Genomic DNA, 26,404 nt, shown 5'->3' on the forward strand with positions numbered 1-26,404 from the left:
TTTGATAAATGCTTCTAGTTATCGATAGCAGTACCGTGAAGATCCGGGTTAGAATTGGTCTTCAGCAACCCATGCTTCTCGTAAGAAGCGACCAACGGGATCGGGTGGTCAGGCTTGCTGACTTTGTTGAAAACATGTCATCGTATCCCAATTGAGTAGATCGATGTTCATGATGCTGATCACTGGATTGTCTGGTCCAGACTCGATTATTTACAGACCGCCGCCATATAGCTGGGATACTGCTGAGTGCGGCGTTAAACACCAAACCAACCAACCAAACCAAAATAGCAGTGTGCACTGATAAACAAGGGTTTCCTCCCTCAACCTGACTGTCAGATATTTAACCATGTCTTTTCAGGGTCTATTTATCAATTTATGATTTGTCGTACCTGAACTACTGTCCCACGGGCATGTTTGTGACCGTCGTCGTCGGGACAGTTGCGAGTCTTGCATCACGTAAGTTCATTGTTCCATGGTGCTTCTGCCTCAAGCATTTGTCAGTGGTTACTGCCAATCCACGTACAAAGTACTACAAAAGTACTAAACAAACCTCGCACTTAAACTTTGTAAAGATTATCATAAAGCCATCACTTTGAAAATTTGCCAGGCGACCATGGCGTTTAGTCTAGTTTCTCACTTTTGGTGCCTGCCGTGGATAAGGCGTCTGTCCGGCAGGTGTTAATTGGTCGCCGGTGGCTTTATACCTATGAAGGTTCGATGATGCTTCACACACTCTGACACACACTCCCTCGCACACAGAGACGTGTATGCACGATACAAATGCATTATCTTCAAACTCTTTACGTCGCGGGTTCGATCCCCGACCGCGTCATACCAAAAGACGTTAAAATATGGTACTTGTTGGTACCTGCCTGGCGCTCGGCATTAATGGGTGCAACAAGGACTGGTCGGCTCGGAGTCAGTATAATGTGTCTGAGTGGGGGGTATTCATGCTTCACTACGGCATGGTATCTCAGTGGGCTAGCACTATAAAACCAGCTTCAGTCTGGGATAGTACAAGCAGCCGCACTTACACATACACACGCATGCACGTCGTCATATGAGCGAAATATTCTCAAGTACGACGTTAAACCCAATTTCACCTCACCTCACCTCCATTTACCTAACCGTTCACCACAATTTGCTTCTAATTTTAAAGGGGATCATAGGGGTAGTTTATTGGTTACCTCGTCCGGGTTCGATTCCGCACTATGTGCGAAGCTCATTTCCGCTGTTCCCCGCTGTAATGAGCCTGGAATATTGCTAAAATCAGCATTAGATTAGACACTACTCTTATTGTAAGGCAAGTGTGAAGTGATATTTCCGTTGACAGGATGGTTCTATCAAGTTGTGTTGATGTATTGTTTTCTAGGATGGTGTGTTCCCGAATCTCCTGTATCAGGTCGGTACAGCCAGCCTGTACTCGATGAACTATGTCCGTGTCTGCCCGAGAAGGTTTTGAAGGTGTTCCGATGCAAAACACAACTAGAACCGGTATATGCATAATTATAATAAGCACGGAAAAAGTATCGCAATGCGATTTATTTTTAACCTCCTTATATACATACTTACATTCAAATCATTATTATGTATGATTATGACCCTTCGGTGGCACCATACAGTCGATTTAGATATGCACGTACTGCTATCAGAGGCAATTTTCACGTGCAATACTTGTACTTGTTGTCAAACAAATAAATTGTTCTTACAGCTCAATAACTTGGAAATCAATTGACTTCGTTATTGATTTGCAAATATGGGGTCTCATTAACTGAAAACTGTTCCATGATGGCAAGTTATTGTTTGGCGGAGAACTGGTATGTCATTGGGGCTATTTATTGCCTGTCTTTCATTTACTATCAGCCGGGTCGCTTGAAAACATCAGCAAACAAATTACGTTAAGACCGTCAGCGTTCAGCTAGAGGGAGTGAGTGAGTTTAGTTTTACGCCGCACTCAGCAATATTCCAGCTATATGTGGGCAGTCTGTAAATAAGTTAGTCTGGACCAGGCAATCCAGTGATCAACAGCATGAGCATCGATATGCGCAATTGGGAACCGATGACATGTGTCAACCAAGTCAGCGAGCCTGACCACCCGATGCCGTTAGTCGCCTCTTACGACAAGCATGGGTTACTGAAGGCTCATTCTAATCCGGACCTTCAGGAGAGCAGCATCGACAACTTTTAGGGAGGACACAGCCTTACCCAGAACCACAAGCCATTTAAATATTTCTTGAATGTCAGTCTATCCAGACAGAAAGTTACATTGAAGTTTGAATACGTTCCTTTGTCACTGGTAATGGTAACATAACACAACGACATTACATATTAGATGTTAATCATATACTATTTTATACATTCATAATGGTTTATTGAAACACATTTTGGAAATATTTGATTCGTAGCGATATTTTACGTATTTTCTGTCTGTACATAATTTATTGGTCATAATATTCACAATATTCCATTTCAAATATGCCTTTTCTTAACCATTATTTGTTTTCATTTTTCCAGCAGGACGAAACGAACGAGGAGATCCCATTCGATATCACTCGAAGAAATCTTGTGTAAGGTCAAGCACACAAACGCCAAATACATGATCTTTGTCGTCTCCTGGTTTGCGGAATATTGTCGACATGAGGATGTGGAGAAGTTTTGTCACTTTGCAAGACTTTGAGCAGATAAAGTTCTAGATATATTGTTGATTGTTTTAATCTGTTTAAAGGCAATAGCGTCCTGGGTCCATGTGTGACGATCCTGGTGGCATAACGCTCTATTGGCAAAATCACACCTATGGAAGACTTTTGACAAAAACCAGTAAAATGAAGCTATTGAAGGAATTTTATCTCAATCTTTACGGTTTATCACCACTATTTCCAAGACACTGCAGTAACAACAATCATGGAAAGAAACTATCAGTTTTAAAAGTCAGGTTTCATACATTTGCTAAATTGGTGCCCAATACATGTTCTGGAACATATAATGATGACGTTTTGTCTAGAGAAAATATGACTACCACGTACGCTCATATTGATATGTTTGTTCTTGTTACTTTAAACGGTTATGTTACTATGTGAAAGTAATTCAGGGGAATGCCTCTGACATATGTTTTACATCATTTGACACCTGTTTATATATCAATACATTAATCAGTAAATACCCTCTTACAATTGTGGCTACATATCATGAAAATATTGTTTGTGTATTTTATGAACTATGGCAACAAATATAAGACAAACAAACCTACGACCACCCATATTATTTTGTGTTTCACATTCCCAAATCTAACATGTGGAGCATACAGCAAGTGCATGGTGCGTGACTAAATGCCATGTGTATATGTGGTAATAACTGTGCATTTCCACTACGTGTGTCAATAAAAACATGTAAGCATAAGATGTGTAAACATACGCAAATAACATGGAAGATTGCATGTTTGTATTATTCTTTTATTATAGGATATTTATTATAGGATGTTTATATAGCGCACATATCCAGGCAACTAGTGCATGCTCAATGCGCTGGTATTATTCAACATTCTAATTCAACTTAGTATGTAACACGAGTTCTGATTGGTCAATGCTATAAATTTCCGACCGTATAATCAGCATATACGGTCGCAATTTGAAAACCGATTCACCGAAACCTTTGAATGTATCCCTACACTATTGGGGTAACGCTGTTTCGCAGGACATTGTCATTTGCAGAAGCCATTGGTCAATTAACTCCCCTATTCAGCTAAAATAGGTGGAATTTGTGTTAAAAAAGACAAAACAGTATCATAAATTTAATTTTAAGTTCAAACAACTTACTTGCAACGGGCTGTTGACCCAACACTGTTAGATCATGAAACAAGGTTTACGACGTCATTATGGAGCGTGACGTCACCTGATATGACGTCATTTGACAACAGAACTGATAATGGCCCGTAGTTGAGGAATCAGCGGGCCGCTCATTTCTGTAACTAGAGGGCGGTTTCATCATAATACCGTCCATTTAATCTATAATACTATGATCTATTCATCATTGTCAAATTTAGTCTGTGTGCACATAATAAACGTGTGTAGATTGAAAAGGGAACTACTTTCTCAGGCGATGGTGTAAGTTGAAGGAGTGATATGATTAACCTTTGACCTAGAGGAACTTTGACCTGGTTTAAATAATGAATTTCTTTCACGAAAAAACAGCGTAAAACGAGTTGAATTAGAATGGGGATGACTGTACTGTGTTTGACGAATTGGGGACGTATACCGGTGGTTATATTTCGGCAAATTTATATTTAAAAAAAATATATATGCATTACATTGTTATTTAAAAACAGAAAATGTCATAACACTAAATTCAAAAGCAAGCAATTCGTTGTTCACATTAAATAGTTACAATTTATGATACAGATCAGCTTCTACACTCATCGTGGAATGGACTTCGAAAAAGCTGTTCATAATGCTGTTAGAGATGTGCCGACATGTCTTCCCCAGAACTGTCTTTTTCATTTTGGCTAAGCTCTTTACATGACTTTTAGTCGTATCCGAAGCTTCTGGGGATTAATTAACAGGTGTGAGCCGAGGACTGTCAAAATATGGACGACGGTCAGCTCACTGTCAAAATTGGGACAAATGGCTAGATCAATTACAGAAGTGTGAAATTTCACTGTCAAAATTTGGACTGTCAAAATCGAGACAAACCCCAGTTCATTTACGTTATATGCAAGGGGTGCGCTTTTGCCCAAATCATCTGACATTACGTCAACGTCACAAAAAGAACAGCAGTAGAATGTTAGATACAATATCTGATGTCAGAAATGTAAAAGTTTGGAGTCTTCGAGTTTCTTCAACTGAATAGGATTAAATTGAAACAGTTGCATTCTTTCACATAAGACACATAACACACAAGTATAGTCTTGCATAAAGAGTTTAATTGCAGAAAACCGATAAAAATGACAGCTGGTGGACTATAACTTGTCAGTGCATAGTTCATGATCTAAAGGTTTCCTTGTAATATTATTTCAGTGGAATATAAGTCTCTGAGGAAGAATAGTATCTCCTGGTAAAGAGCATTGATTGGTCTGACTGACTACCCCGAGGACAGATTGCTGGCCACTCCAGCACAATTTGCATATCATGTGACCAGCCTTTTCCCTCTTTTGTAAACAAATACACTTATTCTAAAATCAGAACATACAGGCCAAATGTGAGCCTTTCGGAGTTATGTGCATTTTGCTTAATCATCTCATAGGTATACAACTATAAGTTTGACAGTGAAGTGCATGACAACATAGGTATACAACTACAAGTGTGACAGTGAAGTGCATGACAACATAGGTATACAACTACAAGTGTGACAGTGAAGTGCAAGACAACATAGGTATACAACTACAAGTGTGACAGTGAAGTGCATGACAACATAGGTATACAACTACAAGTGTGACAGTGAAGTGCATGACAACATAGGTATACAACTACACGTGTGACAGTGAAGTGCATGACAACATAGGTATACAACTACACGTGTGACAGTGAAGTGCATGACAACATAGGTATACAACTACACGTGTGACAGTGAAGTTAATGACAACATAGGTATACAACTATAAGTGTGACAGTGAAGTGCATGACAACATAGGTATACAACTACACGTGTGACATTAAAGTGCATGACAACATAGGTATACAACTACACGTGTGACAGTGAAGTGCATGACAACATAGGTATACAACTACACGTGTGACAGTGAAGTGCATGACAACATAGGTATACAACTACACGTGTGACAGTAAAGTGCATGACAACATAGGTATACAACTACAAGTGTGACAGTGAAGTGCATGACAACATAGACTGACATACAGAAGTTACCGTATCGCTAGCCCTGGTTTAGGGCATCGGTGAAAGCAAGCGGAACCACACAACACATGTAAACAAAGGATAACTATGCAAAAAGGAAATCGTGTACCGCGTAGAAACATAGTGTGTGAGAGTGTGTGCGTGTGCGGAAGTAGATGCCTTAACGCTAGGACACAAACTAGAGCTGCTCAAGCAGGAAGCTACATTAGGTTAACTTTTTGCTCTTGCTATAAAAACCAGAAACTAAAGTATATATTTGATGCGAACTACCACTCGTGGAGCTTTACAAATACCGTTTTTTATCAGTGTTTATATTCTTGCAATAATAACGGCTTCAAATCTGTTAGAAGCATATAATTACTCTAGTCTTTTGATCGGATTTCATTTCAGTTGTATTTTCAGCTTCCTGAGGAATATGGTAAAATATGTATCTACTCACTGCCAGAACATGATACATTCACATCACAATCCCATCAGGTACCAATTAAGTGCTGGGTGAATGCGGACACATTTTAATTAGGCACTGTCAAAAAGACATCTTTTGTTTACATTAACTGAATATAATGGTGATTTCTATATGAAATCATAACTGTTAGTATCTTTCTGTCTTTGACCTGGGCCCCAATGTTGTCTTTGTCAAATATAGAAAAAAACAACGTTGGCAGTGAAAGGTAAAAGAAAAACCTTCTATAATAATTTAAGACCTCCACGATGTCTTGTTCTCGAAATTTATCATTCTCAAATCTTCTGAACATCAGGGTTTTAAAGCAAAATATATAATATTTTCAGTGAAAATTTCACAAAGCATGAAAGAAAAAACTCATTCTACAAAACAAACTTACATCTAGGATCGTATCAACTCCTATTTATCACATATATCAGAGAGGAAATTGTTTATATGTTGGTAGTGTTGGTAGTGACATCGATCAAAGTGTCATCAATTTGTCCCGGCTGAATTTTGGTATGGCCTTGTTCAAAAGGTTCCTTCATATTTTCTTCAGAAATCCGAGAATAGTTCTGGAAAAAAACCGTAAGTGTGAGTAATTTATATTATCTAATCCAAAATTAGAAGACCTAAACATCTGTTGTCTTACATCATATCAGTAGGAAACTGAATTTTCTGAAACTTTGCACTGACAAGGACTTGTCGTACTGCTTCAAATACCAACGCTGTCTCAAGCCTTTAAGGTGTCTGGCAAGAATCCTTGCAAACGTGAAGAAGTTCTTTTGCATTGCCAAACGGAAATTGTGCTGAAGAATAATTATTATGTCACTGTATCTCATACCGAAGTGGATTAAGCAGGCTCTGTGGTTGTCTTTACGACATAGCTTCTTCTGATATTGCTGATGTTTAAAACGGTTGTGTCCGACATCAAGGCAGTCAGAATCAGACCACCTGATCCTCTTCAGCAGGCGATACTAGAGAACTACGATTCCTCAGAAATCCCACAGTGCGTAATGCAAAACATGTGCTTCTTCAGAAACCCCATGCTGGGTGGTGCAAAACGTACTTAATTTCTTCCCCGGCAACTCCACATTGAGTAGTTCAAAAATACTTCCTCTTTTCATCAGCAACTCTACATTGTATAACGCGAACCATACTTCTTCAGAGTAAAGAGGTCTCGTTTGTGACAACTGTAGCTCATGTATATTAATTCTTTGAATAATGACAGAGATGCGGAACACTTGACCCTACAGGTGATAATCAAGGCTATCTGTCAACATATCAGTTAGTACCTGACTGGGGCCACTCATCTGGATTCCGGGTCTGGCCGGACTGGTAGTACTACTCTGTGATGTCAGTTCCACACCCATCGTTGATGTGCCTTCAGTGAGGTTTCCACGGCTGCTCGTAAAGTCTGCAACAGAATTGACAATATTGATGGACATGCATGATCCTTGAAACCGACCTATTGGTGTGTGCGTTATCAACATGTCGGCACCGCATTATTATCTGAATGGCCTCCCGTTGGCATGATAGATGCTTTGATCAAGATGCTTTGATCAAAGGTTTAAATCCTATATTCGCCATGACTTTGTGCTGGGGTTTGTCATTAGCTTATAGCTGCCATGTGAGGTGTGGTGTGTGTGCGTGTGTGTGTGCGTGAATGCGTGCGTGGGTACGTGCGTGCGTGCATGCATGCATGCGTCACTTCAACATATACCTTATATACAATCTCACCTGACGTTTTATCGGACCTTGTTTGTTTACTCCTGTCGTTGCTCTGAAAGGTAAGGTGAAAGGGGTTTAATACTTCGGGATGTTTTGCGCGAGTGTTGCTGCTTTTGCCATGCCTTGTCGTGACTGATTCCCGTTTCTTTATGCTATCCAACTGAGCATGCAGCGGCTCACCATGACTATCATAATACACATAAAGCCGGATTAGAGTCCACCGGTGCTTATTTTACACCTTAATACCGAGCGACAGGTATTACAGCAAGTACCATAACGGAGCGGTGGGGTAGCCCAGTGGTTAAAGCGTTCGCTCGTCACGCCGAAGACCAAGGTTCGATTACCCACATGGGTGCAATGTGTGAAGCCAATTCAGGTGTCCCAGCACTGATATTACTGGAATATTGCGTTAAAACGGCCTTTTGGTATGGACATCAAGCTCTCCGCTCCACTCCACTCTACTCCACTCCACTCCACTAGAGGTAGATAGTCTATCCTCTAGGTCACACACATGATCATTCTCGCGAAGAAATATTGTTCACTGACGAAGAAAGATTAATAATCAGAGATATCTCTGGCATGGCTTTGGAGTGAGCCTTTTTACGCTGCTTTTAGCAATATTCCAGCAATTGTAAACACTGTACCCAAGAGGAATCTAACCCGGGTCTTCGGATTGACAAGCGAGCGCTTGAAATTTCAACTAGGCCTGAAATTGATATGCAGCAGTGAAAAGCGACTTACTGTGTCATAATGCGAATAAACGAGTTTAAACCTTTACCATTAAAATACTGTACTACACATTACTGAGAGTATTGTCAAACCATTCTGCCTACCTCAAAGGACTCATATATCTGGGATAAGTAGCGCTGCATTACCGTTCTCAATCCATCACGAATCTGAAACATAAAACTTACAATTTCATATGTGGACATTCATTAAAATTCATAATATTATTATATCAGGAAAAAAGAAAATTTGCCAAGAATTAGTGAGAGTGATTGAAGATTAAGGTAGAGTCTTCAAAACAGATCTGTTGCTATAAATAATATTAGGAATACGATTTGGATGAATTCAGGATTCGATCCCTGTAACCTAAGGGCCACACCTATGCAAGTAGATTTTGGGTGGTCTTTGGCTCAACGCTGCACATGGTTGAGTGGATGTTGGTTGCTGCTGTCATTGTGAACAATAACATATAATGTAAACTATGTTCACGACGACTTGCAGCCATCTGCACCATCCAATACACAAGTGAAACATATCACCACCCGATCACCACTGGAGCTGTAATGGTGGGAGAGCGTGCGATTGACCATCATTATGCTTTTAGCATGTTTTGGGTACGTGAGTAGGGTTAAAGGTCGCTTTAAAAAGTGTTTTCGTTACATCAGGGTACGTAAGGAGGAAACCCTAGGTGATGCAGGTCCTAGAGACTGCTGAACACTGCTGGAGGTGTACCTTTAACCCTAGCGACTTTTTCCAAGATGGATACGCATCCTGTCACGTCCTTCCCCAAACCGGAAGAGTTGCCATCTTGGAAAAGGATGCCTGGGTAAGGAGGTACACTGCTACTGCCAAGTGTACTCCTAGATACGATACAACTTGCAAAATAGGTCCGCTTGCCCATCGCCAGTAAAAATCCAGTCGGGCGAGTAAATCTCCACAGTCACTGGCCCGACTGGCTAGTGCATTTTCATTGGGTCATTTTGTAAATACATCAATCTCTCCGACTTGTTAAGTTAATTAATACACTTTTAAATCATGCTAGATTATGGCCCCTGATAAAATGTTCATCATATTAGCAGCTTAATGATGAAACCCGTGTCATGCTGACGATGTCTTACGCTCATCTATTTTTGTAACAGAACGTTGATGAAGGGCCGTGTTAAGGAAGTAGCTGTCATCTCTGTCAGTGGTAGATCATTGTCTGTCAGGAAGTTGTGTCTTGTAGTTACAGGATGTTTTCGTAATGTCGTGTTAAGGAGGTAGCTACCATATCTGTCAGTGGTAGATCAAGGTCTGCCAGAACGTGTTGCCTTGTAATAACGCTATGTTGACGTAGGGTCGTGTTAAAGAAATAGCTCTCATCTCTGTCAGTGGTCATGTTAGCGTGTTATGTCAAAAGAAATAACTGTACTTTCGCAATGAACACTTCTGCATGGTTCTATTTTTTTAACATAATTGATGCTTGAAAATCAATAACATTGCGAATTTCAGGACAAAATGCATTTCGAGCTACAGTCTACACTGAACCAGTATATTTTTTACTTAAAAATAACCCCACCGGCGATTACTTTTTTCAATCTGTTACATGTGATGGTTGATTACACATAATCATACCTAACAACAGTTTCTGAATTTTCAATTACTTTATATACTTTCTTTTGCTCCCTAGTATTTACTGGAACACAGCGCCCCCTACCTCCACAAGCACACGTGTGTCAGTACTGTCAACAAGCCCAATCTTTTGCTTAGTTTCTACATTCAAATTTCGGGCTAGTGAATTATTTTGTGGGCTATTAACTTTAAGGCATTATATCTGCCAAAATTTGGAAACTATTTCCCACACTGTGATACAACTGATAGTTACTATCGAGGCCAACCTTTGATTCAAACATGTAACTTTTCAATACTGGAAGTAAGGGAGGTCACTCATCACAGTGTCATGTGCTACCAGGGCCACTCTTGAGAAAGGTTTCCATCGCTTTTAGCAAAATTCCAGCACATTCCCTGAGGAAGACACCATAAATGAGCCTCACAGATTGTATAAGTGAGGGGAATCTTCAGCATGACGAGTAAACGCTTTAACCACTAAACTACACGTGAAGTGACCCACCTTAGTGTTAAAAATGCAGTGCATCACGAAAATCAGGAAACCCTGGAACACAAGAAGTTTGATTTAATTGTGTAGACATATTTTACATTGTTTCAGATTACGCACTGTCAAAAAGAAAACAAAATAATGTTGCTTGATAAATAGAGCATTGTCAATTTAACATATTCAAAGGTGATCCATTCACACACAGTCGTGAAGATCCGGGTTTGAACTGGTCTCCAGCATCCCATGGTCAGACTCCCTAACTTGGTTGATCAATGCACGTATCCCAATTACGTAGATCGATGTTCATGATACCAGTCACTGGACTGTGTGGTAACTGACGTCATATAGTTGGAAACTAGTCAGTGTATTGCTTAACACAAAGAAGCAAAGCAATGCAACGGATCAAACACAAAGTTTGTATAACCTTCACCTTGGAAAGAGAGTATATTTCGATCAAGTTGATTCATATTTCATGTACTTCCGGTGTTGTAATAACCGTTTCCGGTTTCCCAAACTCAACCCGTGGTAGTAGTACATGCCGCAGAACCTGGTGTTCGTAGTTTATGATTTACGATTGAACCTGTTTTGCTCTTTCTTGTAAACTGAAACGAATATTCTCGAATACTTGTGATCCTGGCCAAAGTTTAGAGCTTGCATAGCAACCAGTAACATTGACACTCACATGTTTCACGTATTATGTCATCAATTAACTTGACTTCTAATATGATACATTTATATTTCAAACTCCGAGGTCTGTAGTTTACCAAGCAGTGGTCAAATTCATATTTCAACAGGAGTTTCTTTTCTGAATATGCATGCCAGGAATGAATGATCTTTTTCGCATGTTTCCATTTTCATACCTATTGACTTAAAAGTCGTTACCTGCAACGAATTGAAGATGGCAAAGAGGTATTGAAAGACGACTGTGTCTTCGTTAAATGCCAGAATACCAAACACCCACGTGACTCCGAGAACCAGGCATCAGAACACAAAGGCTCCGAAAACTTATCCTGAAAAGAAAGAACGAGGCTTATCCTGACGGTATGTGACATAAAGCAGAGCCGCTGCTGAGACTTCTGAAAACAAAGAACGAGACTTCACGAGATTTGTCCATGTGTACGGTATGTGACATAAAGCAATGGTATGTTTCCCATCAGCCACTGCTGTACTGTTGTACTAATGGTCAATGTTCCTGAAAAACAAAGAACGAGACTTCACGAGATTTGTCCATGTGTACGTGACAGTGAGCAATGTTTCCAATCATCCACGGGAGTACTGTTGTACTAGTAGACAATGTTCCTGAAAGACAAATCTTTATCAGTACTGTTGTTTGCTAAAAGCAAAAGAAATTAACTTACAAAAACAACGTCGTCATAATCCTCTCCTTGGGAAGCAGCAATAGCACATTGTTGAAGCAAAGATGTTTAAGATGTTCTTACTAACCTTAATAATCTGTTCCCATTAAAACATAATTTGTACAATGATGTCAAAGTGAACTATATCACTGGGCGTGTTGAATGATCCGAAAATTGATGCGTCGTTAGTTTAAAAGTACTTGTTTGGTTCCTCAATTATTTTTACTCTTTTCTCGATTCTATACTGGTTAACCCTTGTACATTATAAGTTGTTCACTGGTCACGAGGGGGACATGGATTGATGTATCCCCAATGTTTGTTTATGTTCCCTGAGCCCGATGTACCCTCTACCGCTTCAAACATAAACAAACATAGAGGGTACCCATGGGTACAACGTACCCAACGTAATAACGTATTTATCTTACCGAACACCTCAATGTTGCTTTTGAACTGTTTGAAACACGGGTATCGGATCATAATAGTTAGGCAATTAGCCAATACTAGATCTTAAGATGGCATGGAATCAAGCAGACAAGAAAATCAATTTTAGAGTTATCTCCCTTCCACCCATTGGCACTCGCAAAGCATCGATGATTTCCGTACATAATACGTGACTCAATTATTTGAGTTATGAATTACTTACACGAGGTACCACGGCTCGGCATTCAGAGCGGGTATCATATAGAAAAAGTCATTCGCTTGTAAGCGTGGTTCATCGAAAATAATAGAAGGGCGAGCAGCCAATCAGAAAACGACATTTATGTCTAAGGTAAGATTAAAAGCACTGTCCTTACTTTGGGAAAATAAACTACAGCCAAATTATTTGAAGGGTACTATATCTTGAGGGCCAATTACAGTACAACCAGAAATTATTGAGAATTTAAAGATTGTAATTTTTTAAACAAATTTCACTCATTACTCACGTATTAAATGTGAATATTAGCAGAACATAACTCCAGATTCAAAGACAGGTGAAAAGTTAGTATTTTGTCAAGTCACCATGGGCAGCAATGCAGGCTTCAATGCGGCGGGGCATACTACTATTTCCATAGAACACGTGAGCAGATGGAAGTTAATGTCCCTCGAGAGTATCTGTGTACCGCTCACTGTTCATATTCCCTTCAAATACACAGAGGGGCGTTGCCCCTAACACAGATATGCCACCCCACGCGTTAAATTTCGGATTGTACTTTGGGCGCTGATACAAAGTTTTTTCAGTTTGTTTGATCAAGAATTTCAGTGTATTAGGAAACAGCCACACAGAACTTTCATCTGAGACAATCACGTTGTCCCAGTTAAAATTTCTATGCTGTAAGCACCAGTTCAACTTTCGCTCTTTTTGTTCAGGTTTCATAACTGGAAAACCTTTGTATCAGCGCCCAAAGTACAGTCCGTGTGGGGTGGCATATTTGTGTTAGGGGCAACGTCACTCTGTGTTTTTGAAGGGAATATGAACAGTGAGCGGTACACAGATATTCTCGAGGGACATTTACTTCCATCTGCTCACGTGTTCTATGGAAATGTTTGGATTTTCGAGCAGGACAACGACCCAAAACATCGTTCAAAGCATTCACAGGCCTGGTTTCGGACCCAAAATATGACATTATTAGATCGGCTGAGCTATAGCCCTGACCTAAATAAAATAGAAAATGTTAGGGGACTTATGAAGGAAAGTGTCAATAAGAAATATCTGACAAATATTGCTGAAATGAAAAAAGAGGTGGTCCGATATTGGGACAGCATGGACCACGACTTTCTAACTTCTTTGATCGGTATTATGCCCCGCCGCATTGAAGCCTGCATTGCTGCCCATGGTGACTTGACAAAATACTAACTGTTCACCTGTCTTTGAATCTGGAGTTATGTTCTGCTAATATTCACATTTACGTGAGTAATTAGTGAAATTGTTTTTAGAATCTTTAAATTCTCAAAAAATTCTGGTTGTACAGCGTCGAAGCCGTCCTGAAGTGAACTAAGCAGTACTACGAAAAGGCAAAGATGACGTGTGCATATGACGTCACAATGTACGTCACACCCGTAAATAAGGCGTAGGGTTTCGCGCTAAGATAGTATGGGAACTGTGACGAGAAATTGAAAAATATAAAAGTTGTTTTTTCTTATAAAATGAATGTTTACAAATTCTGCCTTTATAGCGAACATGTTTGTAACGAACTGACGGATATAACTGACCACATCCTGTATATTGCAATCGAAAAGCATAACACGAAATATACTTTGTGGTCCCTTTGAGTTCGTTGTAACTAGTTTACTGTGCTTCTATATATAATCGTCTCAACTTGCTGTGACATGAATGTGCGCCATATGACGCCATGTAATACCCATCCATACAATCCGGAGGGGGATTTGGTAACTCGCCGGAGTGTACCTTACATTGATAACATCGGGACATGCCTTTGATGGTAAAAGACATTAGAATGGCTGTATTGGTGACATCATGCAGCAAATACACTTACATGAACTTCTCTCTATTTCCTTTTCTGATCATCATTTTGGTGGAAAACAGCACCCGCATGATGACGACGATGATCACGGTGTTAGCCTGTGTGAAGGGACAATGTTCGGACAGTTAGTGGACAGGAATTAGTGGTCGAAATAGCCTCATCTCCACGACATATTACCTACCACCAGCACTGTGAACTACTACAGTTACCAAGACAGCCTCTCCACCTCTGGAGACTACATTTACCATTTACTATTACTTCTGGAAAACTGTAACTAATATTCTAGTACAACCATATTAGGTTTCATATTCACATGTGTACATTTCACATTCAAAAAAGAAACATAAGTATTCAATCTCAGAACAAAATAGATAATTGAGATAATTTTGGAGCATTGTCAGGTCGTAAAGATCAAATACACGTCATGTACCAATTATCGCGACAATTCTTTTACACAGGTCAAAATAAAAAATATTGGAAAATTAAACGGAAAAATCCCTGAACAAATATGTTGAACTCACTATTAACCACACAAGTTCAATATTCCTTTCTTTTTTAAAAAATATGTGTGTGTGTGCATGAATTCCATATAGCTACTGTAAAGGCCATGTTGAAAATCAGATTTGAATTCTAGAACAATATCGGGTTTAAGTAATTCAGTAATGCGAGTTATTCTGTTTGTCAAAAACATCATGACAAGGAACAACATTTGCACAGTTTCATTTGTGTTTGATATATTTCGCATTTTGATGACATTACAAGTATGACGAAGAGGGCTGGTCCAACAAGGGCGTACAGAACCCCATCCTTCACAGTCAACCAGCAGCTGAAACAACACAACAACATATTTAACACTTACAACGTGTGTCACAACAACTTTATACCATAATCATTTTCAAATTAAATTGTAGATGTAAATAACATTGAAAGAATGCTTTACATTTGCACTGAGAGTGCAATAAAATTACATACAAATCAATTTCTTCTGTCACACAGTTTTAAAGAAAATATATTCTTGAAGTATTCTTACTAACAACATGACGTTTCACTCATTTCACAGTGCCATGTATCAGTTCAGACGTACGTTTAAAAGAGTGAAATATATTGATGTGAACTAGTCCTACTTACAACTGGTCATTTCCGTATCCCTCCAGCTTGGTGACCCCCAGGGTAATACCGACTATAACTGCCGGCACACCTGTTGGGACGACAGACAAAACAATTAGTGTTTTGTACACTGATTGAAGCGCGTTTAAGCCATGTCGGGGAAGTCAGTACTACGTGGATGGAAAGGCTGAGATGATGCTGACCTGTCTTGACCCGTGAATATCCGGGTTAGAAATGGTCTTCAGCAACCCATGCTTCTCATAAAGAGAACACTTTCAAGGTCACTTAACTGGATGGTTCATCGGCCCCAGAGTAAAGTCAAACCGGACGGTACCAGTGAAGATTCGGATTAGGAATGGTCTTGAGCAAACCATGCTTGTAAGAGTCGACTGCCGGGATCGGGTGGTCAGGCTTGCAGACGTGGTTGACACATGTCATCGTATCCTAATTGCGTAGAACGATGTTCATGTTGTAAATTTGTGGATTGTCTGACCCAGATTCGATTATTTACAGACTGCCGACATACAACTGTGATATTATTGAGTGTGGCTTTGAACAACAAACAATCCATTGATTACCATCGGGTTGTTGTTTGTTTGTTATTTAACACCGCAATAATCCAGCTACATGGTGGTGGCTGTCAATAATCCGGATTGACTTTACGCCGGGGCTGATGAACCATCTAGTAAAGTCACATATTTCTATTTGTGTGCCGTGAAGTTGAGTCTATCACTCAAAGAAACTATTGTCACAATGTCTAAATAGGGGTTTTATTCCTCAAAGCTATTACGGATGAACTGCTCGAGATTCGTTTTTCAGTGATGTTGTCTGCTTTGAAGACACGGTTACAAACATTTTCTGTTAAACAGCAAATGTCGTCTCCAAGCCATCAGGACAACTACCCCAGATCCACCAATGTTCTATCATGGCACTCTCAGTCTGTTTGAAGACCTTTACGGTAATGCATAAGTATAGTTTTTTGAACGGAAAATAATGTTTCGATAATACAAACAATGGCAGCGAAAGAAATATTAACACGAAACACTGAAATAAGTTTTATTAATAAAGAAAAGAACATTCAGAAATGTCAAACACTGTTGTTGTTTTTCACAGTTTTTGTGATTCATGTTTTTGTGAAAGAACCAGGTGACTATACTTTGTTTTATAAGTCCACTTAATTAAACGCGAAAGACACTCATTACAAAATCCTAATAAAAACCTGACGTACACCCACCAAACTGTGGAATTCCTTCCCATACAAAATCTCTGCACATGAGAGTAAGTTGATTGGAAGGTTGTCCTTGGAGAGGTAACTCAAATCGGATTCAACTCATGACGTCACTCCCATATTAAATGTATCCTTTGTAGCGAGTGGGCTCGCGTGTTTTATCATGATACAACAAAGATGTAATAATACACACGGTAAGCAAGGTTTTATTACCCCAGGATAGAGCGAGGACAACCTCCAGTCTTGAAATCTTCCTAGACACAGTTACTATCTGTCTGGCCATTTCGATCCCCTGGGCAAACATCAGACAGAAGATGGCCAAGAACAAGTAGTGCAAAATGGCCGCCACTGCAGTACACGCGGCCTAGAAGCAGAGGGGAAGAAAGACAAGACAATATTTAATGATAACACTTGTGAAAACCTACTGAAAATTTCACAAATTTAAAATAATGATTATAATAAGGATAATATATTTTAGTTCGGGTTTAGTCAGGTACACGTGAGTGCCAATATAACCTGTGTCTCTTTCCATGACAAAGACTACATAACATCAATACCGGTATGACCGCTATTTGTGTTACAACGTTACCTTGTTTTCTGTTCTCTCCACGCCAGCCAGGAAGACGCTGTAGGCCAAGGTCAACGCCATACAAAGGTTCACCAGGATAACGGACTTAGCAGAGCGAACACTCCTGTATAATGAAGTGATTGAGAGGATGTGGTAATGACCTTATGTACCTCTACATGCCGGTATTTATCTTCGCGATGAGACATACGTGCATAAGACTTACTTACTCTAATGGTAACATATTTGAATTTATTTGGCACTTCAAGGTATACTAGAAACATAAGAACTGTAGTCTTCATCACTGACGGATCATGGTCCGCCAGAACGTGGTGTCTTGTAGTAACAGTAGTAACAGTAGGTCATCTCTTGAGTGGTGACCAACGTCTGCCGTTGTGTGTAGTAAGGACGTTGTGAAGTCTGTCAGTAGCTGTCATCTCTGTCAGTGGTAGATCATTGTCTGTCAGAAAGTTGTGTCTTGTAGTAACAGTATGTTGATGAATGGTCGTGTAAAGGAAGTAGCTGTCATCTCTGTCAGTGGTAGACCAACGTCTGACAGAACGTCGTGTCTTGTAGTAACAGCACGTTGATGAATGGTCGTGTTAAGGAAGTAGCTGTCATCTCTGTCAGTGGTAGATCAAGGTCTGCCAGAACGTTGTGTCTTGTAGTAACAGTATGTTGATGAATGGTCGTGTTAAGGTCGTGTAAAGTAGCTGTCATCTCTGTCAGTGGTAGATCAAGGTCTGCCAGAACGTTGTGTCTTGTAGTAACAGCATGTTGATGAATGGTCGTGTTAAGGAAGTAGCTGTCATCTCTGTCAGTGGTAGATCAAGGTCTGCCAGAACGTTGTGTCTTGTAGTAACAGTATGTTGATGAATGGTCGTGTTAAGGAAGTAGCTGTCATCTCTGTCAGTGGTAGATCAAGGTCTGCCAGAACGTTGTGTCTTGTAGTAACAGTATGTTGATGCAGGGCCGTGTTAAGGAAGTAGCTGTCATCTCTGTCAGTGGTAGATCAAGGTCTGCCAGAACGTTGTGTCTTGTAGTAACAGTATGTTGATGAATGGTCGTGTATGCTTCATCTCTGTCAGTGGTATGGTCTGCCAGAACGTGTTAACAGTATGTTGAAGTAGCTGTCATCTCTGTCAGTGGTAGATCAAGGTCTGCCAGAACGTTGTGTCTTGTAGTAACAGTATGTTGATGCAGGGCCGTGTTAAGGAAGTAGCTGTCATCTCTGTCAGTGGTAGATCAAGGTCTGCCAGAACGCTGTGTCTTGTAGTAACAGTATGTTGATGAATGGTCGTGTTAAGGAAGTAGCTGTCATCTCTGTCAGTGGTAGATCAAGGTCTGCCAGAACGTTGTGTCTTGTAGTAACAGTATGTTGACGTAGGGTCGTGTTAAGGAAGTAGCTGTCATCTCTGTCAGTGGTAGATCAAGGTCTGCCAGAACGCTGTGTCTTGTAGTAACAGTATGTTGATGAATGGTCGTGTTAAGGAAGTAGCTGTTATCTCTGTCAGTGGTAGATCAAGGTCTGCCAGAACGCTGTGTCTTGTAGTAACAGTATGTTGTCGTAATGTCGTTTTAAGGAAGTAGCTACCATATCTGTCAGTGGTAGATCAAGGTCTGCCAGAACGTGGTGCCTTGTAATAACGCTATGTTGACGTAGGGTCGTGTTAAAGAAATAGCTCTCATCTCTGTCAGTGATCATGTTAGCGTGTTATGTCAAAAGAAATAACTGTACTTTCGCAATGAACACTTCTGCATGGTTCTATTTTTTTAACATAATTGATGCTTGAAAATCAATAACATTGCGAATTTCAGGACAAAATGCATTTCGGGTTACACTGAACCAGTATATTTTTTACTTAAAAATAACCCCAACGGCGATTACTTTTTTCAATCTGTTACATGTGATGGTTGATTACACATAATCATACCTAACAACAGTTTCTGAATTTTCAGTTACTTCATATACTTTCTTTTGCTCCCTAGTATTTACTGGAACACAGCGCCCCCTACCTCCACAAGCACACGTGTGTCAGTACTGTCACCAAGCAGCCCAGGATAGACAAGGAACAGCCCGCTATGGAGATGATCTTCAGGAGTCGCAGGTTTTCTTCAGACTGGAAAAGTCAAATAATCATATCAATAAAGCCTTTACGGTTGGTCGTCTGGCAGTGTTAGACCCCTGGTTGATGTTTCTAGCTGTACTTTGTTCAACTCTTTGAGAATCGAAGTCACCTTCGTTCTATTATGAGTTTTATAAGACTACCGTGACGTTACACAATGTTTTCAGAGTGAGGACAAGTCACATGATAGTGAATATCACATGGCTTTTGTCATATCTGTTCTTAAGAGAATTCCCATTGCTGGGAATCGAACGGCATTTCGCCATTGATTCGAAAGTGCCACTTAAGCCACTGTGGCAATGTGAACTATGGGGAATGTTTTGAAGTCATGATTTCGGGCGTCATATATTATTATTCTGATAATTAACACCAGTGAGTTATAAGTTAGAGTGATCGTTTTACCACGACTCGTGTTGGACTCATCAGAATACCGAAGTTGGTCAAGTGGTCACAATCACATCTTGAGAAGGAACTGTTTATTTGACTTCTCTTGCACCCATCCGTCCTCCAGGAACTGAAACACAAAAGTCACTCCAATCATATGTGGACATAGGGGGATCAATTTGTTTACTTGGTTCATGGCACAAACGCATGTTTATACATATCCACAAACGCATTACAATTTTGTTGACAATATCTTTAATTCAGTTAAAAATAGCTTCAATATAATTCGAGGTATCTTTAAAACAATTTCGGAAACAGCTTGCCATAGTCGTGTGTGTGTGTTTGTGTCCTATTCAGAACTTTCCCCGGTTCCTTAATGTTAGCCCATTCACATACCATTTGGCAGTTAAACATGAATACCTAACTCAAACACAGTAAAGTCCGAGTAGACCAGACCATCGTTCTATCCCAGTAATGCAGAGTGTATGGCTCGGTAATAACAAGTACCAGCCAGAAATGGATTGAAACACTCGCATTCCGCTCTCCGGGCAGACGGTTCCCCATTACAGTTGATTTTAAATTACATCCGTGAAGATCCAACTTAGAATTGGTCTTCGGCAACCCATGCATGTCGTAAGAGGAATTGGGTGGTCAGGTTGTCACATGTCATTGTATCCCAATTGTGCAGATCGATGCTCATGATATCAATCACTGGCTTGGCTGATCCAATCTCGATTTTGTACAAACCACCATCATATAGCGCAAAAGATAACGAAACGAACACAGATTTTTCTGGTTTGGACCTTATACGCGATATAGCCTCAATTACACGTTAATGTTTGCTCAAAGCTCAGAGCTTGTCGTTTCCCTAACAGCATGTAAACTACACTACGTCTTGTTCATTTTACACTTCACATATATGTTAAAAGTAAAAAACAACCGAACTTATCTTTTTCCAACTACGAGCCAAAGGTTTTGAAAATGATTCGTAAATCTAAAGTCATTATATAACATAAAATACATATTATAGTCTGTGAAATGTTAAGAAAACTAAAATGCTCGTTTGAAAACACGTACTATCAAATCTGGTTAACTGTCAATAGCAAGCTGGTGTGTTTTTCATGTAACAATTCTGTTGTTGAAGGCTGTTGATTCCACTGTTATTCCTAACACATGCATGCTGATAGACTGGATGATAAACTTATCATTCGTAAACACCACCGTCCTACTATCAAACCAACGCCCTGTTAACTTCCGCTCTAAATGGCTACAGTCTGACGATGCACTCTCGCAATATGTTGACTTCAAGACTTTATCTGAGAATCGGAGATCATGTGTAGACACACCATGGCGTATGGTGTTGGCATTTAGTGAAATCTGCCTTAGTCACAAACATGTTTGTGAGTCAGAAGTACAACATCGCAAAAATCGTTGCCTATACACATTTCAATGTGTACTATATTTTGTATGTATAGTCATGTTACACCATAATCTGAACATGTCACAGACAGGAGAAACCTAAATTTGGATACAAGTATTATTTTACGATGGTAAACATTTCTTTTCCGTTATAAAATCTTTTAAACATCATTATTTTGACAGGAGGGGTTTCATTTTTTGTACCTTCTTTAAAAACGGTCACATGTACACAGAATGTCATTCGTCCCTCGTGAAAATGTTTAAAATGTTTAAAATACTCAACAGCACTTGTGTATTATACCATTCTTTTTATATATATTTTTAACAATTATGTCAAATTATGATTTTGGAATTATATCTGTTACCTTAGTTTTTGAGGGGTGACTAGGCTATTTGGATATAACATCTTTAACTTAATATCTGGCACTGTAAATCCAACGTTTGACTATACGAACTGACTGCCTGAGTTTAGTTTTACGCCGCTTTTAGCAATATTCCAGCAATATCACGGCAGGGGACACCAGAAATGGGCTTAGCACATTGTGCCCATGTGGGAAATCGAACCCGGGTTTTCAGCGTGACGAGCCAACGCTTTAACCACTAGGCTACCCCACCGCCCCTCTATACGAACTGAAAGGTGAGGGAACAGTACTGTTTCATTTGACCTTCAGTGTATTTTAAAATATTGAGAGGGGAGACTGGCGACTTTTAAAGAACAAATGAAACTTGTACCCTTTATTAAAGTTCCAATATCCGCATTCTAGTTCTGCATCGTCGACCTGAAAATAGAATTAAAGAAGAAAAACACACGCAATACATAGGTCAAACAAACACAAATGCACTGATTTATAATCAACCTTGGCAACAAAACCCGTTGTTAAGAGGTGTGTCTATATTAGACAACGTACGGAACTGCCTTGTACCGTAACGGAACATCGATTTTGACGTTATGAGTAAACGTTATATTTGTCCTTGGAATAAAAACCCTTGAAGACGGGGTCCATGACGAGTTTACCAATATCAAATAATATGATGGCGAGGCACCGCCGAAATGATCTTCATCCAGTCTAACCATGCTGGGAGTCAAACTCCGGAGGAACGATTAGCTCAACCATTACGAGAGTGAGCGGATATGTTTTACGCCGTTTTAGCAATATTCCAGCAATATCAGGGCGGGGGGTACCAGAAATAGCCTTCACACATTGTACCAATGTTTGGAATCGAACCCGTCGGTGTCACGATCGAAGGCTCAAACCATCATTAAGACACGTCCGATATCAATTCAATAATAAATATTACACAATGGGGTTTAGTTGTTTAAGAGTTCGCTCGTCACGGCGTAGACGTATGGCACAGAACACTGATAGTATGCCTAGTGGACACTAGTCAGAATGAAGCAGGCCATTCATGTACACAATGTAAAATATATCACTCACCTGTCCATGGTAGAAATTAAGCGTGACATCCACGTTTAGCTCTGCAAGTCTTTTACCGCCAGCGTGGACAGCAAGTGATAGAATCTGAGATCGTATTTCTTTCTGTGTTGACCTGTCATCTCTACTGTGAACGAAGTATATGTTTTGTGAGATGATTGTTCATGGTAGTGCAATGTATTGCTACACCATTCTGTAAATGTTTTTCACACTAATTAATACTCCAAGAAGTATTGCTATCTGAGCTGTGTATAACTTACTGTATTTAGACTTGGAGTCTAGTATTATCTGAAAACTTCTACACAGGATTGAAGAATCCAGTGTAGTGTGGGAGGGTTTTAAATTATGTAAGTGGGGAAGCCAATACCTCTATCATCTCACATTACATCAGCCGTCTGTGAAGATCACACTTTCACCCTGGATATCCAGCCTAGGCCTCTATCATCTCACATTACATCAGCCGTCTGTGAAGATCATAGTTTCACATTGGATATCCAGCCTTGGCCTCTATCATCTCACATTACATCAGCGGTCTTTGAAGATCATAATTTTACCCTGGATATCCAGCCAATGCCTCACTATCATCTCACATTACATCAGCTGTCTCACATTACATGTCTGTGAATATCATAGTTTCACCCTGGATTCTACCTAGGGATATCCAGCCATATGCCTCTATCATCTCACATTACATCAGCTGTCTTTGAAGATCATAGTTTCACCCAGGATATCCAGCCTAGGCCTCTATCATCTCACATTACATCAGCGGTCTGTGAATATCATAGTTTCACCCTGGACATCCAGCCAAGGCCTCTATCATCTCATCTTTCATAGTAAAACTGTGTAACACTTCGTTGTGTCTTCGTTTCAAGCCTAAGTCTTTTGCGTGTAGATTTCTATGTAAAGATTTAGCTATGTCAAGTACTGGTCTAACTTAACTGTTGTATCTTGTCTATCATCTGTCATGAAATGCAAACAGAATGTAGCGTTTCTGAGTACATGCCAACATGTAGTATGAAATCTAAGTTACCTGGTGGTACTTCTCTGTAGAAACTCGGCCATAGTTTGGTAAAAGACTGCAACGTAAGTGACATTTTCTGAAAATGAACCAAGAAGCTCATATGAAGGTAACGGGATATAATTTATAGGCCAAAAGCCAGATTTTACAAGTTTGAAACAAACGTAAATACCGTAATGTTTACCACACTCAAATATTTGTCAAAAGCACAGTTTGACGATTCCGACTTTATCCTGGGCATGCGATTCTAGATGACTACCAGGGTTTGGAGAAAAGGTGAGATATCCTGCCCCACTGGTGGTAACCAGCACACACACATGCACGAAATGGCCGAAATGAAGAAGATATCTGTCACTTTTAAAGTTAGGTGAAGTAAATAATCATGAAGAATGCTGGTAGAAAAGAACGGCATAACTCGAAAATCCAGATTTTGTTCATTTTGTAAAAATACCTTAGAAGATGAGTTATATTTTATGATAAAATAGGCTTCGACTAATATATATGGTAGATATTGAATATGTAAATAACGATTGTCTAATTAATCTTCTTTAAAATGCCAACCCTAAATCTTAGCTCTTTATGCAATCTTTATGCAATCTTTCTTGATATGAATATATTTTATACATATGTTGCTGTTGCGAACTTAAGCACCTTGGATGTATATATCTTCCATTTATATTGTACTTGCTTCTGTGCCCTTTATACTGAATAAAATTATTATTATTCAGTAGCCGGAATTGCGTGAATTCCCAATATAAAGTAACGTAAGACGTATATTTCATACAAAACATGTGATGAAACGTTTGAACAAGGGTACGCATTTGAACGAGTTGCATTCCGTATTTCTAAATATATTTCTGTGAGACTAAAGACTATTTTTTTCAAAAAGTCACATGAATTTATTTGTATCTATATCGTTTTAATATGCATGCATATACTGTAAACATAATTTTGAAGTGATTTTTGATCGACAAGTATATGGTTAACTAGTCATAGTTAATTAACTTGTGCCCAAAAGTGGTTTAATCGAAGTATTTACGACATTACATCAACATCGACACATCTGTGTTTTTTATCACTTGTTTCACTTTTGGTCATGTAGCCATATCAATCAAATGCATATATTCCTCGTCCTGGTAAATATGTTTCCGTTTGGCCAGATGTAAGATCCTGCATAATGTCTGCATGCTGTAGATAAGAGCAAATCCTGTACATATAACAGGGAAACCAAATGCACACAAAGTCACATTGTAATTATCTAGTGCCCTGAAATAGGCATCGGTTATTTAAAATGTCAAGTTCGAACTTTCTTCAGAATTAGCTCTGCGTTTAAATGTTTAGATTTTTAGAAACATGTACAAATAGATATATTCTATGTCACGAGCCTCATTATGGTGCTCGCTCGAACGCTGCTGTCTGAAATAATATTGTAAACAATAAGTTTGTAGCATCAGACACCGCCATTGGACAATTTGCAGTTTTGGATTTGAACGTTGTTTTTTGTAAGGTTAAACAATGTATTCATACATCCGAAGGATTGTTTACGATTTATAGGGGATATATTGTACAATATGGAAAATACATGAAAACGATGGTATTCTCCTCTGTACTACCTCTGTGGTACAAGTTCATAATGGTTAAGTTATTCTTTTCAAGGCTTGGTGTTGCTTTAGCTCTGATACGTTTTCATACAACTCGCGGGCGAGCGGGAAAAGTACAGTTGAAAAAGTAAGAAAACTGTTTTCACGATCTGTGTCTTTGAATATCACTGGTAGTAGCCATTAAATTATGTATGATGTAGATCAAAACATTTGCTTCAGAAACAACTTATTTGATAAATGTCGATGAAGAAGGATCAAACAAACATTGGTGTCTTCTTAGTGAGGACAAGGAAAGGCTATTATTGTTCTGTTGGCAGACATTCCCCGAGCATTAATTCACGAAGGGATGACATTTCAGGAAGGAAAAAAACACAGACAAAGTGCGGACAGCCTAAGATAAAATGGTATCTGAGAGACATTCTCTTCAGTAGCCTCTTTATATCACTTAAGCTCTGAAGCTTCCCTGGAGCATGTCCTCGAACGTTGGTCAATTCATAAAATATTTATTTACCTTCGGCATCATAGTTTTCCTGAGAAAGTCTTAAAGAATTCTTCGTCCCCTCCAGGTTTTCTGTAGGAAATGTGATGTCTTGTTTCTTAATCTTTGCAACTTCTATCACTTAAAAGAAATGAAAATACATAAATGGAAAACATTTACAAAGAATACACATTGCAATTTAGAAAGTGGTCAAATGTAATACAGACCCGTGAAGATCCGGGGTAGAATAGGTCTTCAGCAACCCATGCTTGCCACAAAAAGCGATTATGCTTGTCGTAAGATGGGATCGGGTGGTCAGGCTCGCTGACTTGGTTGACACATATCATCGGTTCCCAATTACGGAGATCGATGCTCATGCTGTTGATCACT

At 39.5% G+C, this 26,404-nt stretch overlaps 1 protein-coding gene and 1 long non-coding RNA gene across 5 annotated transcripts in view; one reads left to right on the forward strand and one right to left on the reverse strand.

The window, feature by feature from the left end:
- The first annotated feature begins 236 nt into the window (after positions 1–236).
- Positions 237–3,397, forward strand: LOC124253388. The gene is made up of 3 exons (XR_006892200.1): positions 237–456; positions 1,373–1,494; positions 2,515–3,397. It is a non-coding gene; the product is annotated as an uncharacterized LOC124253388 (long non-coding RNA).
- A 5,453-nt stretch (positions 3,398–8,850) lies between these two features.
- The window catches only part of LOC124253313 (adhesion G protein-coupled receptor B1-like), a 76,983-nt gene continuing 59,429 nt past the window's right edge, over positions 8,851–26,404 (reverse strand). For 3 of the 4 annotated variants that reach the window (XM_046687085.1, XM_046687064.1, XM_046687078.1), the window contains 14 exons: positions 26,048–26,155; positions 23,948–24,014; positions 22,921–23,044; positions 22,217–22,263; positions 20,084–20,195; positions 19,572–19,675; positions 17,580–17,682; positions 17,204–17,354; positions 15,784–15,853; positions 15,415–15,481; positions 14,668–14,753; positions 11,721–11,848; positions 10,854–10,895; positions 8,851–8,913 (listed from right to left, as the gene is read on the reverse strand). In XM_046687085.1, coding sequence (XP_046543041.1) covers positions 11,773–11,848; positions 14,668–14,753; positions 15,415–15,481; positions 15,784–15,853; positions 17,204–17,354; positions 17,580–17,682; positions 19,572–19,675; positions 20,084–20,195; positions 22,217–22,263; positions 22,921–23,044; positions 23,948–24,014; positions 26,048–26,155 — 1,115 coding nt within the window. In that variant the 3' untranslated portion in view covers positions 8,851–8,913; positions 10,854–10,895; positions 11,721–11,772. The remainder of the gene's footprint in view (positions 8,914–10,853; positions 10,896–11,720; positions 11,849–14,667; positions 14,754–15,414; positions 15,482–15,783; positions 15,854–17,203; positions 17,355–17,579; positions 17,683–19,571; positions 19,676–20,083; positions 20,196–22,216; positions 22,264–22,920; positions 23,045–23,947; positions 24,015–26,047; positions 26,156–26,404) is intronic. The other variant, XM_046687072.1, reaches the window with a different exon arrangement.

Source organism: Haliotis rubra, unplaced genomic scaffold, assembly GCF_003918875.1.
Source record: "Haliotis rubra isolate DU_JTF1 unplaced genomic scaffold, ASM391887v1 Scf1140, whole genome shotgun sequence".
NCBI classification, from domain to species: Eukaryota; Metazoa; Mollusca; class Gastropoda; order Lepetellida; family Haliotidae; genus Haliotis; species Haliotis rubra.